Source organism: Macrotis lagotis, chromosome 2 (genome assembly GCF_037893015.1).
Source record: "Macrotis lagotis isolate mMagLag1 chromosome 2, bilby.v1.9.chrom.fasta, whole genome shotgun sequence".
NCBI lineage: Eukaryota > Metazoa > Chordata > Mammalia > Peramelemorphia > Peramelidae > Macrotis > Macrotis lagotis.
The window spans coordinates 159,828,497-159,850,832 of record NC_133659.1 but is presented as its reverse complement, the minus strand read 5'-3'; the positions used below and the strand labels follow the sequence as shown (position 1 = coordinate 159,850,832).

Sequence of the window (22,336 nt, the reverse complement as noted above, 5' to 3'; positions counted from 1 at the left end):
TCATAAAAACTGTGCTCAAATAGGAACTGACTCTGCAACATTCCCTTCAAGTCTCTTTGAAGATTTCATTTATTTTGGACTTTAATCTCTTCATCTGTAAAATTCCAGGATTGGACTAACTCTTTCCTACGGTCCCATTCCAATCTGAATATTTTTGATTCTGCCTCAGCTCTTCCCCCTCATCAATCACTCAACTATCATTCATTTAAAAGATAGATATGAAATGCAATATATCAAGAAGAATCTAACAAAACTTCTTTCCAAGACCTTTTAAATGTATGCAAATCACAACTCTTTTCAATTCTGTATTCTTCTCTTTTCTTATGTTTAGACAATTTCTGAGTGTGCCCTATACCCTTTGTCTCCCTGAAGAAACAAGGTTTAACTTCAAAGAGGCTTGAATAGGATCAATATGAGTTATGAGTCCTAAAATATTTAGTGATGAATAAAGTTAAGCCAGGGGGACCCTCTCTCCACTACATCAGGGGATTAAACAAAATAATTCGAATGATTTCACCAAGTAGTTCCATTAGAATAGCCACAGATTTATTCTAGGAAAGGTCCCAGGAACCCAAAAGAAGTTACTTATATCCTCTACCAAACAGTATGAAGTTCTATAAGGATTGACATGAGGGAATAAATAATGTCAGTCCTTTCCTTTAAGGAGATGATTTGTTGCAAATCCCGTGTATGAATTTTGTACCCCTGGTCCACAAATCAATATGAAGGTTGGAGAACATATTCTTTTTCCAACCTGGATCCTTCCTCCATATAACTGTTTGCTTTCATATTTAATACTTCCTAGGGTTTCTGTTTCCATTCTTCTTTTCTCTGTGCCTTGTATGTCTTCATTGGTAGTGAATTCAAAGAGTCCTAAATTTCCATCTAGCTCTTAATCTACAGTGCTACCATCCTAAGAGGGGTGGAGCAGCAGTGACATACACAGACTAAGAAATCAAGGCCCAGTCATTAAAAACATCATATATGGCAGAGAGAACACTGAATTGAGAGTCAAGGTGCTTGGTTTCCAAAGATATCTCTATTATTATTTGCATGACCTTGGAAAATCATTTCAACTTTTGTATGCCTCTGTTTTCTTATTTGAAAAAATTAGAGAACTAGAGTGAAACATCTATAAGATCATTTCTAGATCTTTTTTTGTTTTTGTTTTAGATCCTGTGATTTCATCATTTTCCATCTATGAATTTTTTAGAAAAAATATGAATTTTAGGAAAGCCTGACTTATCTGAAAAATCATGGGCTGTGTTCTCTTTTGTTATTTTTTTCCTTCCTTCTTTCAATGAATATTAAGACAATTCAGTTTACTTTACTTTGACAAACCTTTATTGTACTAGGGTTAGCAATGCAAGGACTAAAAGGAAGTCAAGGAGCTAGAATTTACAGCTAAGACATTTGGAATTCTTGATTGCTGGTGGAATATAAAATAGCCTCTATCCTTTGAAAGTATGGAAACATTTAGTTCAAATCCCTCATAATAATTTCTTGTATCATGTAATTGTGTTTAATCCAGGGTTCTAAATTGTGATGTTGCTCAGGACCTCATTTCTTCTGTTAAGATTTTTTCTTTCATTTAATGTAACATTTAAATTATTTGAACAATCATTTACCGATGATTGATAATTTTCTTGTTTTATTTTATACATTATGGACTATGCTATATATTTAGACATGTATACTTAAATTACTTTTGAACAACCTGCCTCCTATTTCATATTATCTTTGAACAACCTATCAGATTTTATTTTGTCTTTTACTTTAATATTTTTGCATTTCAACTATTTTATCTTACTTCCTTGGAGATATTCTTGAGCATGTATTTAATTTTTCACAATCTGCTACTTTTATTTTAATCCTGTATTGAAAGCTCTCATTTCTAACATGTTCATTTCTAATTTTATTTCCTATAATTTGTTTTCTCTTTTGACTATTTTGAGATTTCTTCTAGTTTCTTACATGCCCTGTGGGGAGTCAACATGGTTCTATCTTTTAATAGATAGTATAAGTTTTCTTTCCTTATATTATGCTACTTAAGAGAATTTTGCATTCTTTTTGTGGTTTTACTCACTCTGCATTTTGTGTTTAGGATCCTCTTTGTTCATGTATGGGTGCATGAATGCTGAATTTTTATTGAGGCTTCTTTTTCTAAAGTTTTTTTTTTTGTTTTTAGCAAATTCTTTTGCTATCTTTTTTGTTTTAATAATTTTTCTTGTTGTTGTTTTATCATGAAAGTTTGCCTGAAGCTTGTGACCCCATTTGGAGGTTTTCTTGGCAAAGATACTGATTGGTTGATTATTTCCTTCTCCAGCTCATTTTACAGATGAGAAAACTGAGGCAAAATAGACAAAGTGATTTGCTCAGGGTCACATAGTTGTCATCTGAGGATAGATAATGAGTTTTCCTAGCCATTGTACTACCTAGATGCCTTTTATTTTCCCTTTTATTCCCCATTGTTTTCTCTCTTTATCCCCTTTGTTTGATACTAGACTCTCAATCCCTACTGGGAAGAAGGAGAGTGAAGCTAGTACCAGTTGATTTTCAGCATTCTTCCCTTCAGGCTTGATCACACTGCACCCAAAATAATTCTTTCTTCTTATCCTCACTTTTATTGATAATTTGGAAGAATTAGTATTTTCTGCTTCTTGCTTGGACATGGAGTTTGATTGTTCAGAGAGAATGCTTAAAGCTGTGGGGAAGCCCAACACAGGTTCTAAGGCAAAAATAAGTTTGTTTTTATTTGCCATTATAATATGGATGTTGATGGAGAGAGGTATGCTTAATAATTGTTTTAAGTAGTAAAGAGCTTTCCATGGCAAATCATAAAGGGTTTTGCCTTGCCATTGACTTATTATTTTGTCTTTTTATGTGGAATTAGTTATAATTATTTGGCTTGCACTAAATATTAAAGATTTGAACAAATCTGCAGATTATCTTGCTGAACATGTGACCTTGACATTCTAACTACCCATGTATCACATGCTACATTTTCATGTGCTAGATACGTTTGGGGTATTGAATGCTTTTATCATATTTAGCTGGAGGATTTGGTGTGGTCCTATAGGGAAACAATATTCAGGCAAAGGAATTTGAATTAAGTTGGAGTGCAATATGCAATTGGGCCACCAGGTGGTAGCCGAGCTATTCTCTGCGGACCCTTGTCTTTCTATGTACAGCTAGCTATTACTCTTTTATAGGCTGCGGAATTCCCACAGGCCAGGAGTGAATTCCAGCCTGCACTTTTGGTTCTCTCACTTTCATCATTCTGCCCCACCCCCCCTCAATGATTGTAGCATGCATTTGTCCTTTAACCTCAGAAGCTGTGTTTTATCTCCTCCATGTACTGTCTTGATTCAAGGAATGAAATTTAAAATCATTAATATATGTTTCTTAAATTTGTAAAATTGGTTCCTACTTGTCCCACTTCATTAAAATTCCTAACATCTTTCCTATTTCCCCTCTCTAATTCCCAACCTAGGTGATGGCCATGCTATCTTTGCTTTCTCTGTCTGGGCTCCAGCAAGATTTAAAGATTTTGGTGGACACCTGAGTGGGATGGACAGAAGTTACTTCTGCTAACCCTTCAGTATCCAAGAGGACCACAGAGATTCGAGTTGTGCAATCATGTTTAATATTGTGAGGGGCATGTGGTGCAAGGTGTCCTTCTCACCTGCCTTTTCCAGAATCGCTCTTCCCAGTGACCTGATTGAAAGAATTGATAGACTGACAGAAGCTAATAATAGATAGAATGACCTTACTGTGCATGCAGCTTCCTGTGCCTCTACTATTTTACTGGGTTGTCTATAGTCAACATTCAACCTGGTTATGTAGCACAGCCAAGTCATTTCACTCACAATTCTGTTTCTGTGACATGTCAACAAAACAGAAGGAAAAAAAAATGAAAAACCAAAAGTTACAAAGATAATCATATATTCACTCATCTCACTTAAATGGGATTGAGAAAACAACTAATCTGTTTCTCAGATCTTCTATATATTATGCAAATTCTGGAGGCTCATTTTTCACCCTGCCTCCTTCCAAAGGCTGGGGTGGAGTACTGTTTCTTCATAGATCAGTGAGTGTGGTCTTATATCCCTACATTGAGTGAAAGAATCACAAAATCAGAAGAGATAGTCAAGGTCATTGAGTTCAACTCATATCCCACCCCACCATCCCCGACAGACAGTGATATATTTCTTTTCTTTCCTCAAAGCACATTCCCATTCTACTGTTTTTTGGTTTTTACAAGGCAATGGGGCTAAAGTGGCTTGCCCAAGACCACATAGCTAGGTAATTATTAAGTGTCTGAGGCCAGATTTGAACTCAGGTACTCCTGACTCCAAGGCCAGTGTTCTATCCGCTGAGCAACCTAGCTGCCCCTGCACATTGCCATTCTCTATCAGAAACTCTACCACAGCAACTTTCACACACAAAGTTCTTTGTAAAATCATTGAATTCTGATATTTTGATTAAGTCCCTGCTTCTCAGAGATCAACTTCCTCTAATTCATACCCATCATACCTTTACCCACCATCCTCAGATATACATATACCATTTGCACTATGCCCCACCAATATTCTATTCAACATTGTCTCACAAGGGATAAATTATGCACTCAGGCTGAGATAAGATTGATTGGAACACATATACAGCCAATTCCTGTTTGATTTGACTTGACTGCTGTGAGATTATATGTATATATGTGTGCGTATATATGTATATATATATATGTGTGTATGTATGTAAACATATGTATATATATGCATATATATATATGGTTTTTTTTATTCTCTTTCTTGGAACCTGCATATATTTTAATGGGTATTAACAAAAATTATTATTTTATGTAGCCATTCAGAAGAAAGAGGAGAGAAAGAATCCATCTCCTTACATTGACCTGGTTATCATTTCATGTGATGGATGGAAGTTTAACATGGGGGTGGCCCACATGCATGGCTAAGGGAGGTGACTCCTTGGAGATTAACAGGCACTATTGCAATAAAAATAACAACAACAACAACAAAATAGGACTCTTTAATACATGCTTCTTCCTCCAGTAAGGCTATAATAGAGATAGACAACAAATATTAGTGAGCTGTCTCAGTGTTATGATCATATTCTGCTTATAGCCAGTTTTCTGTATTTAGTGATACTTGTGACAATCCATCAGAATTCAGGAAGCCATGACTATAATAAATAAAGTCAGATAATGCCACTTCTGAACCAATGGGATTGAACTATGGGACTACTGACATCTTCAGTATATTCCTTATCCTTTAATAAATTTTTCTAGCTTTGAGAATTGTTTTTGTTGCTCATTTAATCACTTCTAGAATCCTAACTTGAACATTAATCACTAAGTCCATCCAGCTAATACACTTAAGTCATGGACAGAATTATACTGAAAGACTAAGTTTTAATTCTGAAATTTTTCTTTTATGTGATTGCTTCTAGGGCAGCTAGGGCAACTGTCTGAATTCAGGAAGACTTTTTCATGGGATCAGATCTGGCTTCAGACACCAGTTATGTGACCCTGGGAAAGTCACTTGACCTTATATGCCTCATTTATAAAATGAACTTGAGAAGGAAATGGCAAATCACTCCAGTATCTTTGCCAAGAAAACCCCAAATGTGTTTAAACATGTTACATCTTGTTAAACATATTTCCACATAAACTTAGAATTGAACAAGGGGAAACCAATGGCTCCATGAGACATCAACAAACAATGAAGATAATAACAATGTGCTTTTAAGTATAGTATGTCACCTGGGAGTTATTTTTTATTAATTGGGTCAATTAATACTGACTGGTGATTTTTGCAGGTTGACCATTGGATTGTATCTTAAAGACAAATAATTTAAGTGTATTAACTGGATGGACTAAGTGAGACTCATAAATTCACTCTAGGAAATAAAGTAGAGCACCAAATATCTGGATGAGATGACCTTTAGACAGATTCCTATAAGAAGATATCTGAGATTCAGTCTATATGCACTGAAAGTAAATATTCTAGTTAAGTGGTGAATGGGGCCAGAAGTAACTAATGATAGGAAATTTTTCTTGCTGGTTCTTATAGTCTATTTGTGACATAGCTGAATAGATACAGAATGGCCTAAAAATAGAAACAGAGGGCAGCTAGGTTGCACAGCAGATAGAGCACTGGCCTTGGAGTTAAGAGTATCTGGGTTCAAATCTGACCACAGACACTTAAAAATTACCTAGTTGTGTGGCCTTGGGCAAGCCACTTAGCCCCATTGCCTTGAAAAATCTAAAAAAAAAATAGAAACAGAAAACATTAACTGTTCAACTCCTGAAAGAGATCCTAAAATGAAAACTACCAAGAATTTTATATTCAAGTTGCAGAGTTCTCAGGTCAAGGAGGAAATATTCAAGAATCCAGAAAGAGGGGAGGCTAGGTGGCACAGTGGATGAAGCACGGGCCTTGAAGTCAGGAGTACCTAGGTTCAAATCCAGTCTCAGACACTTAATAATTACCTAGCTGTGTGGCCTTGGGCAACCCACTTAACCCCATTTGTCTTGCAAAAACTGAAAAATAAAGTATCGAGAAAGAAAGAATTTGAATATTATGGAGTCACGCTTCATCATGTTAACATTGATTTAGTCGCTTCTACATTAAAGCATTGAAAGGGCTTGGAATATAATATTTCAGAAGTCAAAGAAACTAGGATTACAACCAAGAATTTCCCACTCAGCACAACAATAAAATATTTTAGGGGAAAAAATAAATATTTAGTGAAATAAAGTGCTTTCAAGCATTCCTGATGAGGCCACATTTGAACAGAAAATCAGATTTCCAAATACAAGGCTCAAAAGAAGCATAAAAAGATATACAAGAAAGAAATATCACAAGAGATTAAAAATGCTTAAACTGTTTACATTCCTACATGGAAAGATGGTACTTGTAATTCCTAAGAACTTTATCATTATTCAGGTAGTTATAGGAGTATACATTGTAAGAGGGCACAGATGTAGATTGACCATGATGGAATGATAAAATAACAGGAAAAACAAAGTGAAATTAAGTTGTGAGAAAGAAGGATGAGCTGAAAGAATAGTGATGAAAGAAATAGAATGGGGTAAATTATCTCATATAAAAGAGACACAAAAAGGAATCTTTTTCAATAGCAGAGAAGATGGGAAGCTGGCAAGCAATACTTGAAATTATTGTCATCACAATTAGTTGAAAGAGGGAATAACATACACACTCAGTTGGGTATAGAAATCTAAAACTGCAGAGTAGTAGAAAAGGAGGGAAAAAAGAAAAGGAACTGATAAAAGGGAGGGTAAATTGGTGGAGATAAAGACAGAAGCAAAATCCTTTTGAGGAGGGAAAGAATGAAAGGAAAAAGAAAGTGAAGGACAAAAGAGGGATGGGATTCAATAGTGGGAAATAGTTAGTAATCATAACTATGAATGTGAATGAGATAAATTCACCCACCCCCCTCAAAAAAGAAACACATAGTAGACTGGATTAAAATAACAGAATCCTACAGTATATTGTTTACAAGAAACTCAATTGTAGCATAGAGACATAGAAGAAAGGTGAGGGAATGGACCATAATCTATCAAGCTTCAGTCGAAACAAAAAAAAAAAATAAAGGAAGACTAGCAATCATGTTCTTAGACGAAGCAAAATCAAAAATTGATCTAATGCACAGAGATAAGCAATTAGGCTAAATTATTAATTTAATTAAATTTAACTAATTTAATTAAATTAGCAATAAATAAGCTACATTATGCTAAAAGATACCATAGACAATGAAATAATATCATACTAAACATATGTAGCAAATGTTATGGCAGCAATACTCTTAAAATAAATGTTAAACAAGTTACAGTAGAAAATAGTGAAATTATATTAGTGTAGGATCTCAATTTTCTTCTTTCAGAACTCATTAAATATAATCAAAAATAAACAAGAAAGAAGGTAAAGAGATGAATAGAACTTTATAAAAGTTAAATACGTTAGACCTCTTGAGAAAACTGAATGGGAATAAAAAAGAATATACTTTTTCCCCCTTAGGGGTACAGGACACCTATACAAAAAGTGTCCATGTCTTAGAGTTTTAAAAACATCACAGAATCAAATGCAGAAAAGTAGAAATATTAAATGAGTCTGTTTCTTATCATAAAGCAATAAAATTACATTAAATTAGGTGCTGTGGAAGATAGATTAAAAATTAATTGGAAACTAAATATTATAATGTCAAAGCATGAGTGAGTTAAAGAACAAATCACAGTAATTTCATTGAAGAGGAGAATTATATTCCATTAAAGTTAACTACAACAATTATATATCAAATTTTATGGGACAGAGACAAAGCAGTACTTAGAAAAAATTATCCTTAAATACATACATCAACAAAATGGAGAATGAGCAGATCAATGAATTGCATATGCAATTAAAAAAATTAGGAATATGACATTAAAATTACCAATTTAATATCAAATCGAAAATCCTTAAACTCAAAGGGAGGATTAATTAAATTAAAAGAAAACCATTGACCTAAAAATTAAAATTAATACTTAGTTTTTTGAAAATAATGAGGTCATTATTAACTTGATTTTTAAAAAGAAAAAACATATTATCATATCAGAAATTAAAAGAGTGAATTTACTACACATCAAGAGGAAATTAAAGCAATTATTAAGTTATTTTCCTGAATGTTTGCAGTAAATTGCAGTAAATCTGAAAGACTAATGAAATGAATGAATATTTACAAAAATATGAGGCCAAATTAACAAAAGAGGAAATATAATTCTTATTTAATCTCAGTTTAGAAAAAAAGAAACTGGACAAGTCATTAATGCTTCCAAAGAAAAAACTTTCCAGGACCAGAGAGATTCAAAAGTAAATTCTATCAAATATTTGAAGAACAAGCATTACCAGTGCTATATTAACTATGTGAAGAAGGAATTCTGAAAAATTCCTTTTTTAAACACAAAGTGCTGATACTTAAACCATGAAGAGGAAAAACAGAAAGAAAAATATAAACCAATTTCCATAATGAATATTAATGCAAACAATAAAAAATACTAGCAAAGTGATTACAGCAATATATCACAAATTTCACATATTATGACTACTTGGGATTTATATCAAGAATTCAAGACTAGTTCAAAAATAGGAAAATCATTAGCATAATTGACCACATCAAGGACAAAAACTACAAAAGTCATATAAAAAAGTTTTTTTACAAAACAAAATGCTCATTTTTATTAATAACTCATAATTACAAGAATAGAAGTTTCTTTAAAATGATAAGTGTTATTTAATCCAAAAATCATTACCAAGCATTATCTGTAATGAGAATAAGCTAACATTCTTCCCAATAAGAGTAGGAGTGAAATAAAGATGTCTATTATCAACACTATTATCCAATATTTTACCTGAAGTGCTATCTACAGCAATAAGAGAAGAAAAAGAAATTGGAGTTATTAGAATTGGCAATGAGTAAATAAAACTATCACTTTTTACAAATGATACAATAAATAAGGTTGAAGAATCCAAGAGAATAAGCTAAAAAGCTACTTGAAATAATTAGCAACTTAAGCAAAATTGCAGGATATAAAATAAATCTCCACAAATCATCAGGTTTTCTATTATTATTATTATTATTATTTCTATTATTTCTATTATTATTATTATTATTATTATTATTATTATTATTAAGTTGAGTAGCAAGAGATAGGAAGAAAACTTTCATATAAAAATAACTGTAGAATAAATAAAACATTTGGTAGTCTCTCTGCCAAGGCAAACCCAGGAATTATATGAATACAATAACAAAACACTTTTTAAGAAAATATAATTAAATCTGAAAAATTGGAAATAATGGATGGGATGAGTTAATATAATACAAATGACAATTCTACCTAGCTTAATTTATTTATTCAATGTCAAACCAATCAAACTATCAATAATTATTTCATGGAGATAGGAAAAAATAAAAACAGTTTTCATCCAAAAGAACAAAAGACAAAAAATATCAAAGGAATTAATAGAGAAAAATAACTGTGAATTTGGCTTAGCCATAGAATTTATAAAACTGTTTCACAAAGTAGTAATCATCAAAACAATCTAACATCCAATAAGAGATAGAGTGGAGGATCAGTGGAATAGATAATGTCCATAATACATATTAAATAAAGACTATAATAATTTAGTTTTTGATATATTTTAAAACCCAAACTTTAAGGACAAGAACTCAATATTTGATGAAAACTGATGGGAAAAAGTGGAAACATTTGGATAATAATGCTTGTCATTCATTTTCGAAGAAGGCTCTGACATCAGGTAGATAATGCCTTGATAAGCATATGAATTAGATTTGACTGAGTGTGCAAAGTCACCATTTTCACTTCCTCCTCCAGAATCATCTGGATCCAGGTGTCAGATATGAATCAGGACAACTGGAGATGGCCTGGATACAAGGTAATCAAGGTTAAGTCCCTTCCCCAAGGTCACAGATGTAGCAAGTGACAAGTGTCTGAGGCTGGAATCAACTCCTGGCCTTCTGACCAATTTCTCACACTATACCAAGATAAAGTCAAAATGAGTACATTATATGGACAAAAAGTGTGATTCTAGAAGCAAAATAGGATTGCTAGACTAATTTACTTGTCAGATCTATGAATATGAGAAGAATTTCTGTGATAATTCTCATTATGAGATAAAGAAGACCACAGGATGAAAATGAATATTTTGATGACATTAAATTAAAAAGGGCTTTGCACAAATAAAGTCAATAAAGCCAAGATTTAAAGGAAAACAGGAAAATGCAAAAAAGATTTTTCTGCAAGTTTCTCAGATGTATAGAGAACTGAATCAAATGTATAAAAATACAAATCATTTCACAGTTGATAAGTAATCAATGAAAACGAAAAGGTAGTTTGTAGAAAAAGAAATCAAAACTAACTATAGTCATATAAAATACTTTTAATTACTTTTGATTAGAGAAATTCAAATTAAAACAATTCTGATGTACCACCTCACACTTATCAGATTGATTAATATGAAATAAAATGAATGCAATTAATGTTGAAAGGAATGTGGGAAAATTGGGACACTAATGCATTGTTATTGTAGTTGTAAACTAATCCAAGCATTCTGGAGAGCACTTTGGAATTTTGCCCAAAGACTATAAAGCTATGCATAAAAAGTTTTGACTAAGCAATACCATCACCAAGTTGGTATCCTAAAGATATTTTTTTAGAAAGGAAAAGAATATGAATGTACAAAATATTTATAATAGTTTCTTTTTTGGTAGGAATGCCTACCAGTTGGGAATATCTGAGGAAGTTATATAATTTGATTGTTAGGGTATATTATTTTGTTATAAGCAATGATGGGCATGATGCTTTTTAGAAAAACTTAGACTAAAATGAACTGTTGTAAAGTTAAATGAGCAGAACCAGGAGAACAAGAGCAATATTGTAGTTATTCTCACCAATACAAAGATGTAAGTCTAAATTCTAAAGGACTTATGTTGAGTAATGCTAAACACCTCCAGAGAAAGAACTGACAGATTTTGAATGCAGCATAAGGCATACTATTTTTTTTTTACTTTATTTTGTGGGAGGGGTTTTGTCTATAACTAATGTGGAAATGACAATATGATCAATAAAGAAATATGTTTTGCATTGCTATCCATGTATAACTATAACAAATTGCTTACTTTCTCAATGAAGGGGAGGAGAGAATTTATTATAAAAAAGAATGTTAAAATATTTTTATGTAAATAAAAAAATGTCAATTAAAAATAAAGGCATAAGACTGGGCAATATTTAAGTTTCACTAATTCCTTGAATCATTTTGCTTCAGTTTATTCCTAAAAAGGATTGGACTTAACAACCTAGGTTTCTTAAAGATTTCTTCCTTTTTTAAATCTATGATCCTATGATTTTTATGATCCTTACTACTATTGGGATACTATGAAATTATCTAAACAGCTATTTTTAAAAAATATATTATATAATTATTATATACTTTATAATATATAATACATTACAAAGTTATTTAATAATAATTATATGATGATATATGACTTTATATGTGTGTATACACACATATACATATATATATATGTGTATATATATATATATATATATATATATATATATAAATATATAGATATAAATAATAGCAACTAGATGGTACAGCACTGGGCCTGGAATCAGGAAAATCTGAGCTCAGAGTCAGTCTCAGACACTATATGACCCTGGATGATCACTTAACCTCTATTTAACTCAGATTCTTTATTTTCCCAATATCGTTGTGAACTAAGTAAGCAAAAAGTATCCATCAGGGTTCAGAATATATATGATTAAGAGACAATACATCATACCTCTAATTGATCTGGTAAAATCTCCTGTGTAGTGACAGTAAAGTTTGAGAATCTACTCAGATGAGAGAATATGACTAGGTGGCTTGACAGAGAAAACAGGTCAAGCGACTACAAAGAAAACAGGAAAAAAAGAAGGGGTAGCTTGAATGAAAGACATTGGGCTTATAATATATGCAAATTAATTGAATCAAGAAGAGATTACTTAAAGGGAATATTCAAATATTGCAGGACTATTATATGAAAGAGGAATTATTCTTACTCTCCATGAACCCTTGATCTCAGAGACCATGTAAGCAATGAGCAGAAGTTTACTAGTTTGGTATTATGACAGCAAAAATATATGCAAACAAATATAGCTATTAAAAAAATGAAATGGGCTACTTTATGAGTTTGTGGATTTTCCCTCAAGGGGGTCTTTAAGCAGAGACTAGATGAACTCTTACTGTGTATGTTGAAGCCAGAATTAGTCAATTCCTATTTCTTTGTTCAACTTTTGTATATTCCCCTTTTCCCCTGCAGGATATTCCCTGATGATCAGCAAGTTTCTAAATCCCCATTAGGGGAGCTGGGGATTCCTCAGAGAACAAATTTGTTTTGCTGGCAGTTGATATAACCTCCAACTGGGTAAGTATTTCCATATTAATATATGGAAATGTGGCTTAGCCCACAAAAACAGAAATCTATGCGATGATGCCCCAGGACCACTGTCTACACCTAGAAGTATTGGTAGTCATGGCCAAGGGGATATTGAAGTAAGCAGAAACCTGGAGGTTAGGTCCTTGCAGGTAAGCAGAGAGGCCTCCCCCAGCCTAATCCTAATGTCAACCATGGGAAACTCTTTAGATCAGGTTTCTCAAACTAATTTGATCTTGGAACACTTTGGGACTTAAAGTGTCTTAATAAAACCAAGATATTCTGGTCTGGTGAAACAGGGTACATGACTATTTCTTGAGAAAAGGGAGTTAATGAAATTTTGGAGCAAAACAGAAGCTATTTAATCTTTTTGAAGTAAAATTCTGTTACACTTACCAGGTTTTGTTAATTCTTATATAATTTCACATTCGGCATTTTTGGAGGACACTATCAAAGACATAACTGCTCTCATGGGTAGGTACCCATACTATCATATTGATCAGCAGGGTCATACAATTTTGATTTAAGAGATTTAAGATAGACATTAGAGATGATTTGGCCCAAATACATCATTTTGTGGATAAAAAAAACAAAGTCCAGAGAAGTTCCCAAGTTTACACAAATAGCAAGGGGAAAGGATTCTAACTTCTATATCTATCAGCACATCTGGGCTTTCAGCCAACTTAGGCCCCAGGGCCCCCTCAGATTCTTTGTGTGTTCCTTCTATAGTAGGAAGCAAGTGGGATAATGATCTCAAGATTGCCCTCCTCTGTTATTCCCTCATCCTTCTCAAAGAGATTGAAAGATAGAGGAGCCAAAACTAACAAACTCATTGTCCCTGAAATGTATTTTGACTGTGGTCAAAGACAGTCTCTTGTTCTTTGGGTTCCCAGAGAAGTAGAATAATAGGGTACAAAGGGTATTATTACTGTTGTTGCTGTTAAATTGGAGTGAGGACTTTTATTTCTGTCTTCCAAATACCTATGAGACCTTGGATAAGTCACCCTCTGGATGTCATTATCTTATCTGCAAATGAAAAAGTTGGGCTTAGGTAATTCTTTTTATTTTTTATTTTTTTCCTTTTGCAAGGCAAATGGGGTTAAGTGGCTTACCCACCATCACACAGCTAGATAATTATTAAGTGTCTGAGGTTGGATTTGAACTCGGGTCCTCCTGACTCCAGGGCCAGTGCTCTATCAACTGCACCACCTAGCCTTAAGTAATTCTAAGAATTTTTTTTATTTCTAAAAAAAGAAATAATTTTTAGTTAGAGGTCTATGGCATAAGTCTGTTATGTGTGTCTATCATTTCTATAAAGTAGTCTGAGTACACCTATATACATTTTTATTATACCCAAAAACATACCCTAACTTTTAGGAATGTTTTAGAGACAGGTCTTCATTCCTAGGAATCCACAGGCTGTGGGAAGAAAGACTCCCTAATTTCCTCTTGCAGTGAGACTTAGCTTCATTACAGAGTATAGACACACTCTGAAGAAAGCTTGCTCTTTTTCCTTGTATTCAGGATGGGACTGTGCAATGAAACCACTTGGAGGGACTTTGTCTTCTTGGGATTCTCCAGCTTTGGGAATCTGCAGTTCCTGCTCTTTGCCATTTTCCTCTCTCTCTACCTCATTACCCTGACCAGCAATGTCTTCATCATTGTCATCATTCGACTGGACAATCATCTTCATACACCCATGTACCTTTTCCTCTCTGTTCTCTCCTTCTCTGAAACCTGTTATACACTAGGTATCATCCCCAAGATGCTTTCAAACCTGGCAGTTGGGAGCCAGGCTATCTCCTATTTGGGTTGTGCTGTTCAGATGGACTTCTCAGCCTCATGGGCCTGCACTAATTGCTTCCTCCTGGCAGTGATGGGCTTTGACAGGTATGTAGCCATCTGTGCCCCGCTGCATTATGCTAGCCGAATGCACCCTGTTCTTTGCAACCAGCTTGTTGGCACTTCTTTCCTTAGTGGGTATCTCATAGGGATGGGAATGACACTGGTTATTTTCCGACTCCCATTTGGTGGCTCCCATGAAATACACCACTTCTTCTGTGACACCCCACCAGTACTGAGTCTGGCCTGTGGAGACACTGTCATGAGTGAGCTGGGGATCCTTATTCTTAGCCTTCTAGTGCTCCTAGTCTCTTTTTCATTCATAGCCATCTCCTACGCCAACATCTTGGTCACCATACTGAGAATACCCTCAGCAAAGGGGAAACAAAAAGCCTTTTCCACCTGTGCTTCCCACCTCATTGTGGTCATCATCCATTATGGCTGCGCATCTTTCATGTACCTTCGGCCCAAGGCTAGCTATTCCCTGGAACGTGATCAGCTCATTGCAGTTACTTATACCGTAGTGACCCCACTCCTCAATCCCATTGTTTATAGCCTAAGGAACCAGGCTGTACAGGCTGCTTTTAAGAATGCCCTCCAGGGGAAACTTCTTGGAAAAAGATGAAGGCAAGGAAGGTAGCCCAATGTAGTAGGCAAAAGACTGAAGATGGAGTTGAATGTAAACTTCTTTAAGGAAGGTACTGATTTATTTTTTTTGTACCACCAAAGCCATGAACATTCTAAGTATTTTAAAATGTTTGTTGCACGGAATTACTGAATCTGAACTGCAGTAATGAAATTTATTCTTTTATGTACAACTTCTCTGTTCCTCACTTTGCCTATCTGTAAAATGGTGATTAAAAAATACTTGCACCAGGACTGGTGTGAGAAAAAACTTTAGAATGATAGAGAATCTTAAGTTATTATTATGGAAGGCCTCAACAGGATCATTTTCTTAGACGGCTGGGCACATCTTCATGACATAAGCCAATGAATTGTCTGGAATTCTGGCAACTACTGTTTTGCTCCCACTCACTGAAAAGGAGAATAGATTCCTCCCCTGATTAACCTTCTAAATTTTTAGACTGTAAGAGGCAGTGTGATGCAGAAGAAAGAACATTAGATCTGGAGTCATAACACCTGGATTTGAGTCTGGGCACTACAGGCTGTCACCTGTGTGACCTTGAGCAAATCATTTATATCTCTGAGCTTTAATTTCCTTCTTTAAAACAAGGGATCTAAATTAGATGGCATTTAAGAAGGTCTCTCCCTATGCTAAATGAATAATCCTATGCTGGTAAATGGAAATGGCAAGCTGCCTATATAACAAACTTCATCCACTATATTCAAATTCTGGCTTGGATGCTAACCAACTGGAGGACTGGGGCAAATTACTAAATCTATGAACTCAGCTTCCTCATATGTAGAATGGAGATGACAATGCCTATAATACTTAAGGAAAAGTTATTGTGGGGATTAACTGAGATATTTATGTTAAGTACTTTGAAAATCTTAACACATGAAAAAATGTCATTATTATTCATCTCAATATTCAGTTTCAGTCATACATTACGTCCTTGGGTTCTCATTTCCTCATATATGAAATAAGAGGAATGTATAAAACAATCTCTCAGATGCTTTCTATCTCTATTCTGAAAGTTTGATTCCCTCTGGATTCTACTCCTGTTTCATGGGTCATGCTGAAATATATAAGTTAATAATCTCTCTCTATCCAGCTCCACTTATTTATTCTCCAATGTCCTTCCATTACCAGCCCCATTCCTACAATGGGCACCCACTCCCTGTTACTAAGCTGATTCTTGGTAGGGTGAATTTCTACCCTTTCTAGCTACCTACTCAGTTTGAGCTCCAAGGCACTTATTTAAATAAAATTTTAAATTGTGCTTAACCTCTCTAACTCTGTTTCTTTGGCTATAAAATGTGGACTTAGACTAGAAGATCTTTCCAGAAGATAGTTTATTATCTCATTATTTATGACATAGATAGGTATGGTGGCACAATGGGTAAAGTCCTGGGTCTAGAGTTAGAAAGACAAGAATTCAAATCTGACCTCACATACCTTTTGCTATGTGACCCTGAGCAAGTTACTTAACCACTAACCTAGGGAAAAGAAACAGGAAACTACTCTAGTATCTTAGTCAAGAAAACCTCATGGACCAGAAATCACAGTCAGAAATGACTGAACAACTCAACAACAATATGTAAGGTATAGAGATTTCACAGGATCTGAATTCAGGAAGACCTACCTTCAAATCATATCTTTGAAACTTACTATGTGATCTTGTCCAATTCACTTAGTTACCCTATACCTCAGTTTCCTCACCAATAAGAGTATTAGACTTGATGTCTAAAGTCTTTTCTAGCTTTAAATCTATGATCCTCTGCAACTATGTCCATTTACAGGTGCCAATGCATATCAGAGAAAGAAGGAAGGAGAAAGAAAAACAGAGGGAGAGCAAAAGGCACAGGGAGAGAAACAGAAAACAGCAAGAGAAAGAAAGACAGTTGAGAAAAAGACTCTTTTTGAGTCTTTATGTTTTCTGTCATTTTCTTTTTCTTTTTTAAAGTTATTTTTGAATTTTACATTTTTCCCCTAATCTTGCTTCTCTTCCCCCCTGCAACAGAAGGTAGTCTGTTAGTCTTTATAATGTTTACATGGTATGCATTAATCTAAGTTGAATGTGATGAGAAAGAAATCATACCCTTAAGGAAGAAAAATAAAGTATGAGAGATAGAAAAATTATATAATAAGAATTTGTTTTTAATTAAAAATAGTAGTCTTTGGTCTTTGTTCAAACTCCACAATTCTTTCTCTAGATACAGATGGTATTCTCCATTGCAGATAGTCCAAAACTGTCCCTGATTGATGCACTGATGGAATGAGCAAATCCATTAGGGTTGATCATCACCCCCATGCTGCTGTTAGGATGTACAATATTCTTCTGGTTCTGCACATCTCACTCAGCATCAGTTCATGAAAATCCAGGCTTCCCTGATTTCCCATCCCTCCTGGGAGAAACAGACTCTTAACCTAGGGTTTTATCATCCTGAATCTCACTGTGAAAAATGGATAGTGGATTTAGCCAAAGTCAAAGGGAAGTCTCAATTTTGGAAACGCAATCTAAGGGCTCATTATATTGTTTGCAATATGTAGACTTTCTGCTTTCAAGAAACTTACAGTCTAATGGAGGAGGAGACAACACAAAAGGAAACTGAAAATAGGGGAAGGGATCAGGAAGGAAGTAACTTTGATAGGTAGACCTTTTTTTCCCCTTTTAATAGTGTAAAAGTGTAGTGTAGTGTTAAATTGGAAGCAGAAGGCCCAGGTTTGAATATAGGCATTGCAATTTATTAACTTTGTGAGCATCAATAAATCACTGTGCTTTAAAAAATAAGTTATCTCAGTAAAATGGGGGAATTGATCTTTGTCTGCATATCCCACATGATTGTTAGAATGTTCAAATGAGACCATGTATGAAAGAACTTTGTAACTGATAGAGCACTTCAGTAATTCAGTAGAATGATGTGGAGGATGTGCCTAGAATGGTGCAACAAAATGATAGATTTTGTCTCTAAAGACATCTCCCTTTGGAAGGTAAGGAGGTGATTTTATGTCAATATCCTAGAATCATAGATTGAGGCTGTAAGAGACATTAGGGAACATCTAGTCATATATCACCCTCATTTTATAGATGAAGAAACTGAGGATAAGTACCCATTCAAAGTCATTTGGATCCAGAACTGTTTCAGTTTCCTAATGCCATGACCAATTCTTTTTCTACTCCATTTGCTGATATCAAGGACATCTCCTTGGTAAGGTGTTGGAATTACCCTTGGACTGCTGACCTATTGACATATTGCTGAGGATGACTGAGTGATGACTTTTGTTGATTTGTCTTGATTGCTTGGACTCAGGCCTATAAAGAAGACTTGGATCGAAAGGGGGAAAAAAGGTCGACCTATCAAAGTTACTTCCTTCCTGACCCCTTCTCCTATTTTCAATTTCCTTTTGTGTTGTCTCCTCTTCCATTAGACTGTAAGTTTCTTGAAAGCAGAAAGTCTCTAGTCTTCTTATTTGTGTCCCTAACACTTACCACAGTGCCTTCTACACAGTAGTTATTTAATAAATGTTTACTATAATATTGAATTGAACAGGAAATCCTTCAACCCCAAAGAAAGATAGCAAAACAGATACACATGTATATTCACAACTAACATTAGCAGTAAGTAGTCAACTCTTTTTCCATTTCTAATTATTATTTTCCATGAGAGACCAGTATAATCTACCAGAATTTTTACCCCAAGATTTGAGGTTTCTTTAAAAGGGGATATTGCATTTGGGGTTGCTAGAGATTCAATTGCCTTCCCATTGGAGGACAAGGGGCAAATTTGTTCCTACATGGGCCATTATTGTCATTCTTTTCTCCTGAAGACTTAGTTTGGGGGCTTGAGTGTAAATACAATTCTTTTCAGAACCCTGGATCAAGGAAATGAGTGTTGTTCAAAATAGTCATCTTCTTCCTTCTAGTTCCTAGGGAGCTAAATCTAGGGATTGAAGTAGAACTTTCATTGGTCATTCTTAGGACTGAGGGCAGGAACACGTATTTATTTTCCCAGTTACCTCTAGCTGCCCATATACATCTCTGCTCAAATGGTTTACTTGAGGGCAGGCAGTTTGGTGAGGCACACTTACCTTCTGCAAAGGACTCTAGTCTAGTCTGATTTTTGCTTGTGATTAGTTCTCTCAGAATCTCTCATATTTGTTACATAGACTTACTCTATTTTGTAGGTCCAAGTCCAAGGGTATGATTCTGATCTCTAATTACCTTGACTTAATCAATTATCCTCAGAGATATATCAATGATTCAAGGAATCTTGATATACCATAGTGTCATTGGGAAAGTCTACAACTTCCCCAGGAAGCTAGTTTTAAAGATGTGATCTTTTAATTTTAACAGTCATCACAAGGTACCTCTAGGTCATATTCTCTATGTGCTAAAGGTAAGAACAAGATATGTTTAGTATTAAATAAAAATTATTCTATGATATCCATAACTTCTCCATGGGGAAGAATAAATAGCTGTTTATTCTTAGTCATGAACCCATTAATTCTAGAAAGCACAAAACCCCAGTTTGCATCAGTAGAACTTTAATTCAAATCATCCCACTTCAAAGGGAGATTTCAACTTCACTAATCCACACATCCTTTCCTTCTAACCCTCCCACCCCTGCCCAGTCTTCCCTGGCCTTTTTTTTCTCCTTCAGTGGTTCAAACTGCACTGGAACCTGGAGTTCTTGAACATATCCAGGTCCTTGCCAGGGTAGAAAATAAACTCTTTAGACTTCTTTCCACATTAGGATCTTCTTATTAGTTACCAAAGTATGAATTTGTGAATCCAACATAGTCATAACCTGCAGTACGGCCACGAGAATCTGTATAGGGCTGCATTTTGGAGGCACAGAATTGTACCTGCTCTGGAGTGAGGGCCTGGAAGAGAGAAAACTATGGTAACAGGCATCCTATTTAAAGTGGTTACTTCATCTCCAAGCCCAGAGATGGAAGGGGCAACAGATGTGGGAGACATTTCAATTTCCCCCTCACTAACCTCTCCAATCAATCCTATACATATAAATTAAGATGATCTTGGAATTCCTAGAGATCACCTCATCCAAGTAGTCTTTCTTGATAAAATCCCAGATGACTGGCTTCTGTATTAAGCCCCATCCCCAAACTTTCATGTACATAATCTCTGTGCTATTCCTATATATTTTTCTTTTCAATATTTATAATTGCCTTTATGAATCTCCAGTCAGATCAAGAAGCAACATGAAAAAATCCATGACTTCCTCTCCCTTCTTTCCCCTCCTTTTCCTCTTCCAAGACCCTGGTGGAATGAGTTTTGTGAGTACCATTCCCCCCCCCAATATTCCTGTCAATGTCTTCACTTTCTTTTCCTGAAAAGATATTGACTCTCACCCTTATGTGAAAAAAAATTATAAATCTTAATTCCACATAAGTGGAATTCCTCAAGTCTACCACCCAGCTTTCTAATGGTTATGACTAGGGACCTCTACCTTCAGAACATACCCTGGGATAAAGAGGGAGTCATCAATTATAAACACTAATCCTTTCCCTTGTTTTAGTATTTTAAAGTCACTGGGACCTCACCAGTGGCTTAGTGTCTACTCCTTCCAGGCACCAAGCACTCTCATCTGATCTGCATTATTATGTAATAATAATAATAATAATAATAATGACCCCTGAGCCTTGTCATCTACCCTACTGTAGTGCCCCTAGGAATTCAGGATCTTTGTGTTTGCATTGTAGGTAAAGTAATATTTGTTGCTTCCTTGATTAGAATATGAGCTCTGTGAGTCTGGGGCTATACCATTTTTTTGATTTGCATATTCAAGATTCCCCACTCTACTTGACTCACAATAATAATGCTTTATGCATCTAGTCATTCTTTTTATCCTTATGGATTTCTCTTCAGTGCTCAGGTTAGGACCCTTGTTAGAGGAGGGATGAGAGAGAACAAAGGAAAAAGCATTTAAATATACCGAAATGACTAAGGAAGATTTATAAAGATGTGTTTAAACAGCACAGGGTTCAGAGCTATGACCACACTAGTGCATATGAAGGTCACTGACTCAGTTAGATATTTAGATATTGAGTTGATCCTCACCAAAAATAAACAAGCAAAAACAGAAGAAGGATTAGAGTATGACCAGGAAGGGGAAATAATAAAAATTTCCTACAGAGAGAAACTAGCCCATAGAAAGGTCCAGAAAAATAATGATTAAGTCAGGTGTAGGGTGTGGAAAGTTGGTTAATCTTGCTGTATGGTGTTAGAGAATGAGGACTGGATATAGAGTTGGAAGACTTCAATCCAAATTCTGATTCCCTGGTTCTTCTGTCCATGAGCTTGGGCAAATAGAACCTTGGGCAATCATTTTATCTTTCTTGAGTTTTGGTTTCCTTATCTGCACAATGACAAGTTTAAGTGATGTTGGAGGACAGTTCTAACTAAATCTTTTGAGGGTATACAGAGATCACACATGTTATTGATCACAAAGATTAGTATAATTAAATAATAAGGGCAATGGACTCCAATTTATGGAGATGGGGATGCTATTTAATGTAAATATGGAAAGATTCAGATCTTTTGAGAGTATGCAAGAATTCTTATACTGATCACAAAGATTAGAATAATTAAATAATAAGGGTAATGGGGTTCAATTAGAAGAGAATTTTTAAAGAAAATGTGGAAGAGTTCAAATTTGATGTGGTAGTCAAAAGAGAAATACTTTGTGTTCTTGTGTCGGGGTTACACACAACTGAATGTTGGTCCTTAGAACCATAGATTTAAAAATGGAAGAGACCTTAGAGATTATTTAATGATGCAAACCCTCATTTTAAGGAGGAGAAAATTGGGGCACAAAGAAGTGATTTGTC

At 34.8% G+C, this 22,336-nt stretch overlaps 2 protein-coding genes across 2 annotated transcripts in view; one reads left to right on the top strand and one right to left on the bottom strand.

Annotated features, from left to right (window-relative positions):
• The first annotated feature begins 14,542 nt into the window (after positions 1-14,542).
• OR10Z1 (olfactory receptor family 10 subfamily Z member 1) lies at positions 14,543-15,484 on the top strand. Its single transcript, XM_074220481.1, has one exon. The coding sequence runs from the start codon at positions 14,543-14,545 to the stop codon at positions 15,482-15,484; it is 942 nt and encodes a 313-aa protein (XP_074076582.1).
• Positions 15,485-20,038: 4,554 nt separating this feature from the next.
• SPTA1 (spectrin alpha, erythrocytic 1) overlaps positions 20,039-22,336 on the bottom strand; it is a 98,037-nt gene continuing 95,739 nt past the window's right edge. Inside the window, 2 exon segments of the mRNA XM_074223134.1 lie at positions 20,039-20,305; positions 20,307-20,368. Coding sequence (XP_074079235.1) covers positions 20,218-20,305; positions 20,307-20,368 — 150 coding nt within the window. The 3' untranslated portion in view covers positions 20,039-20,217.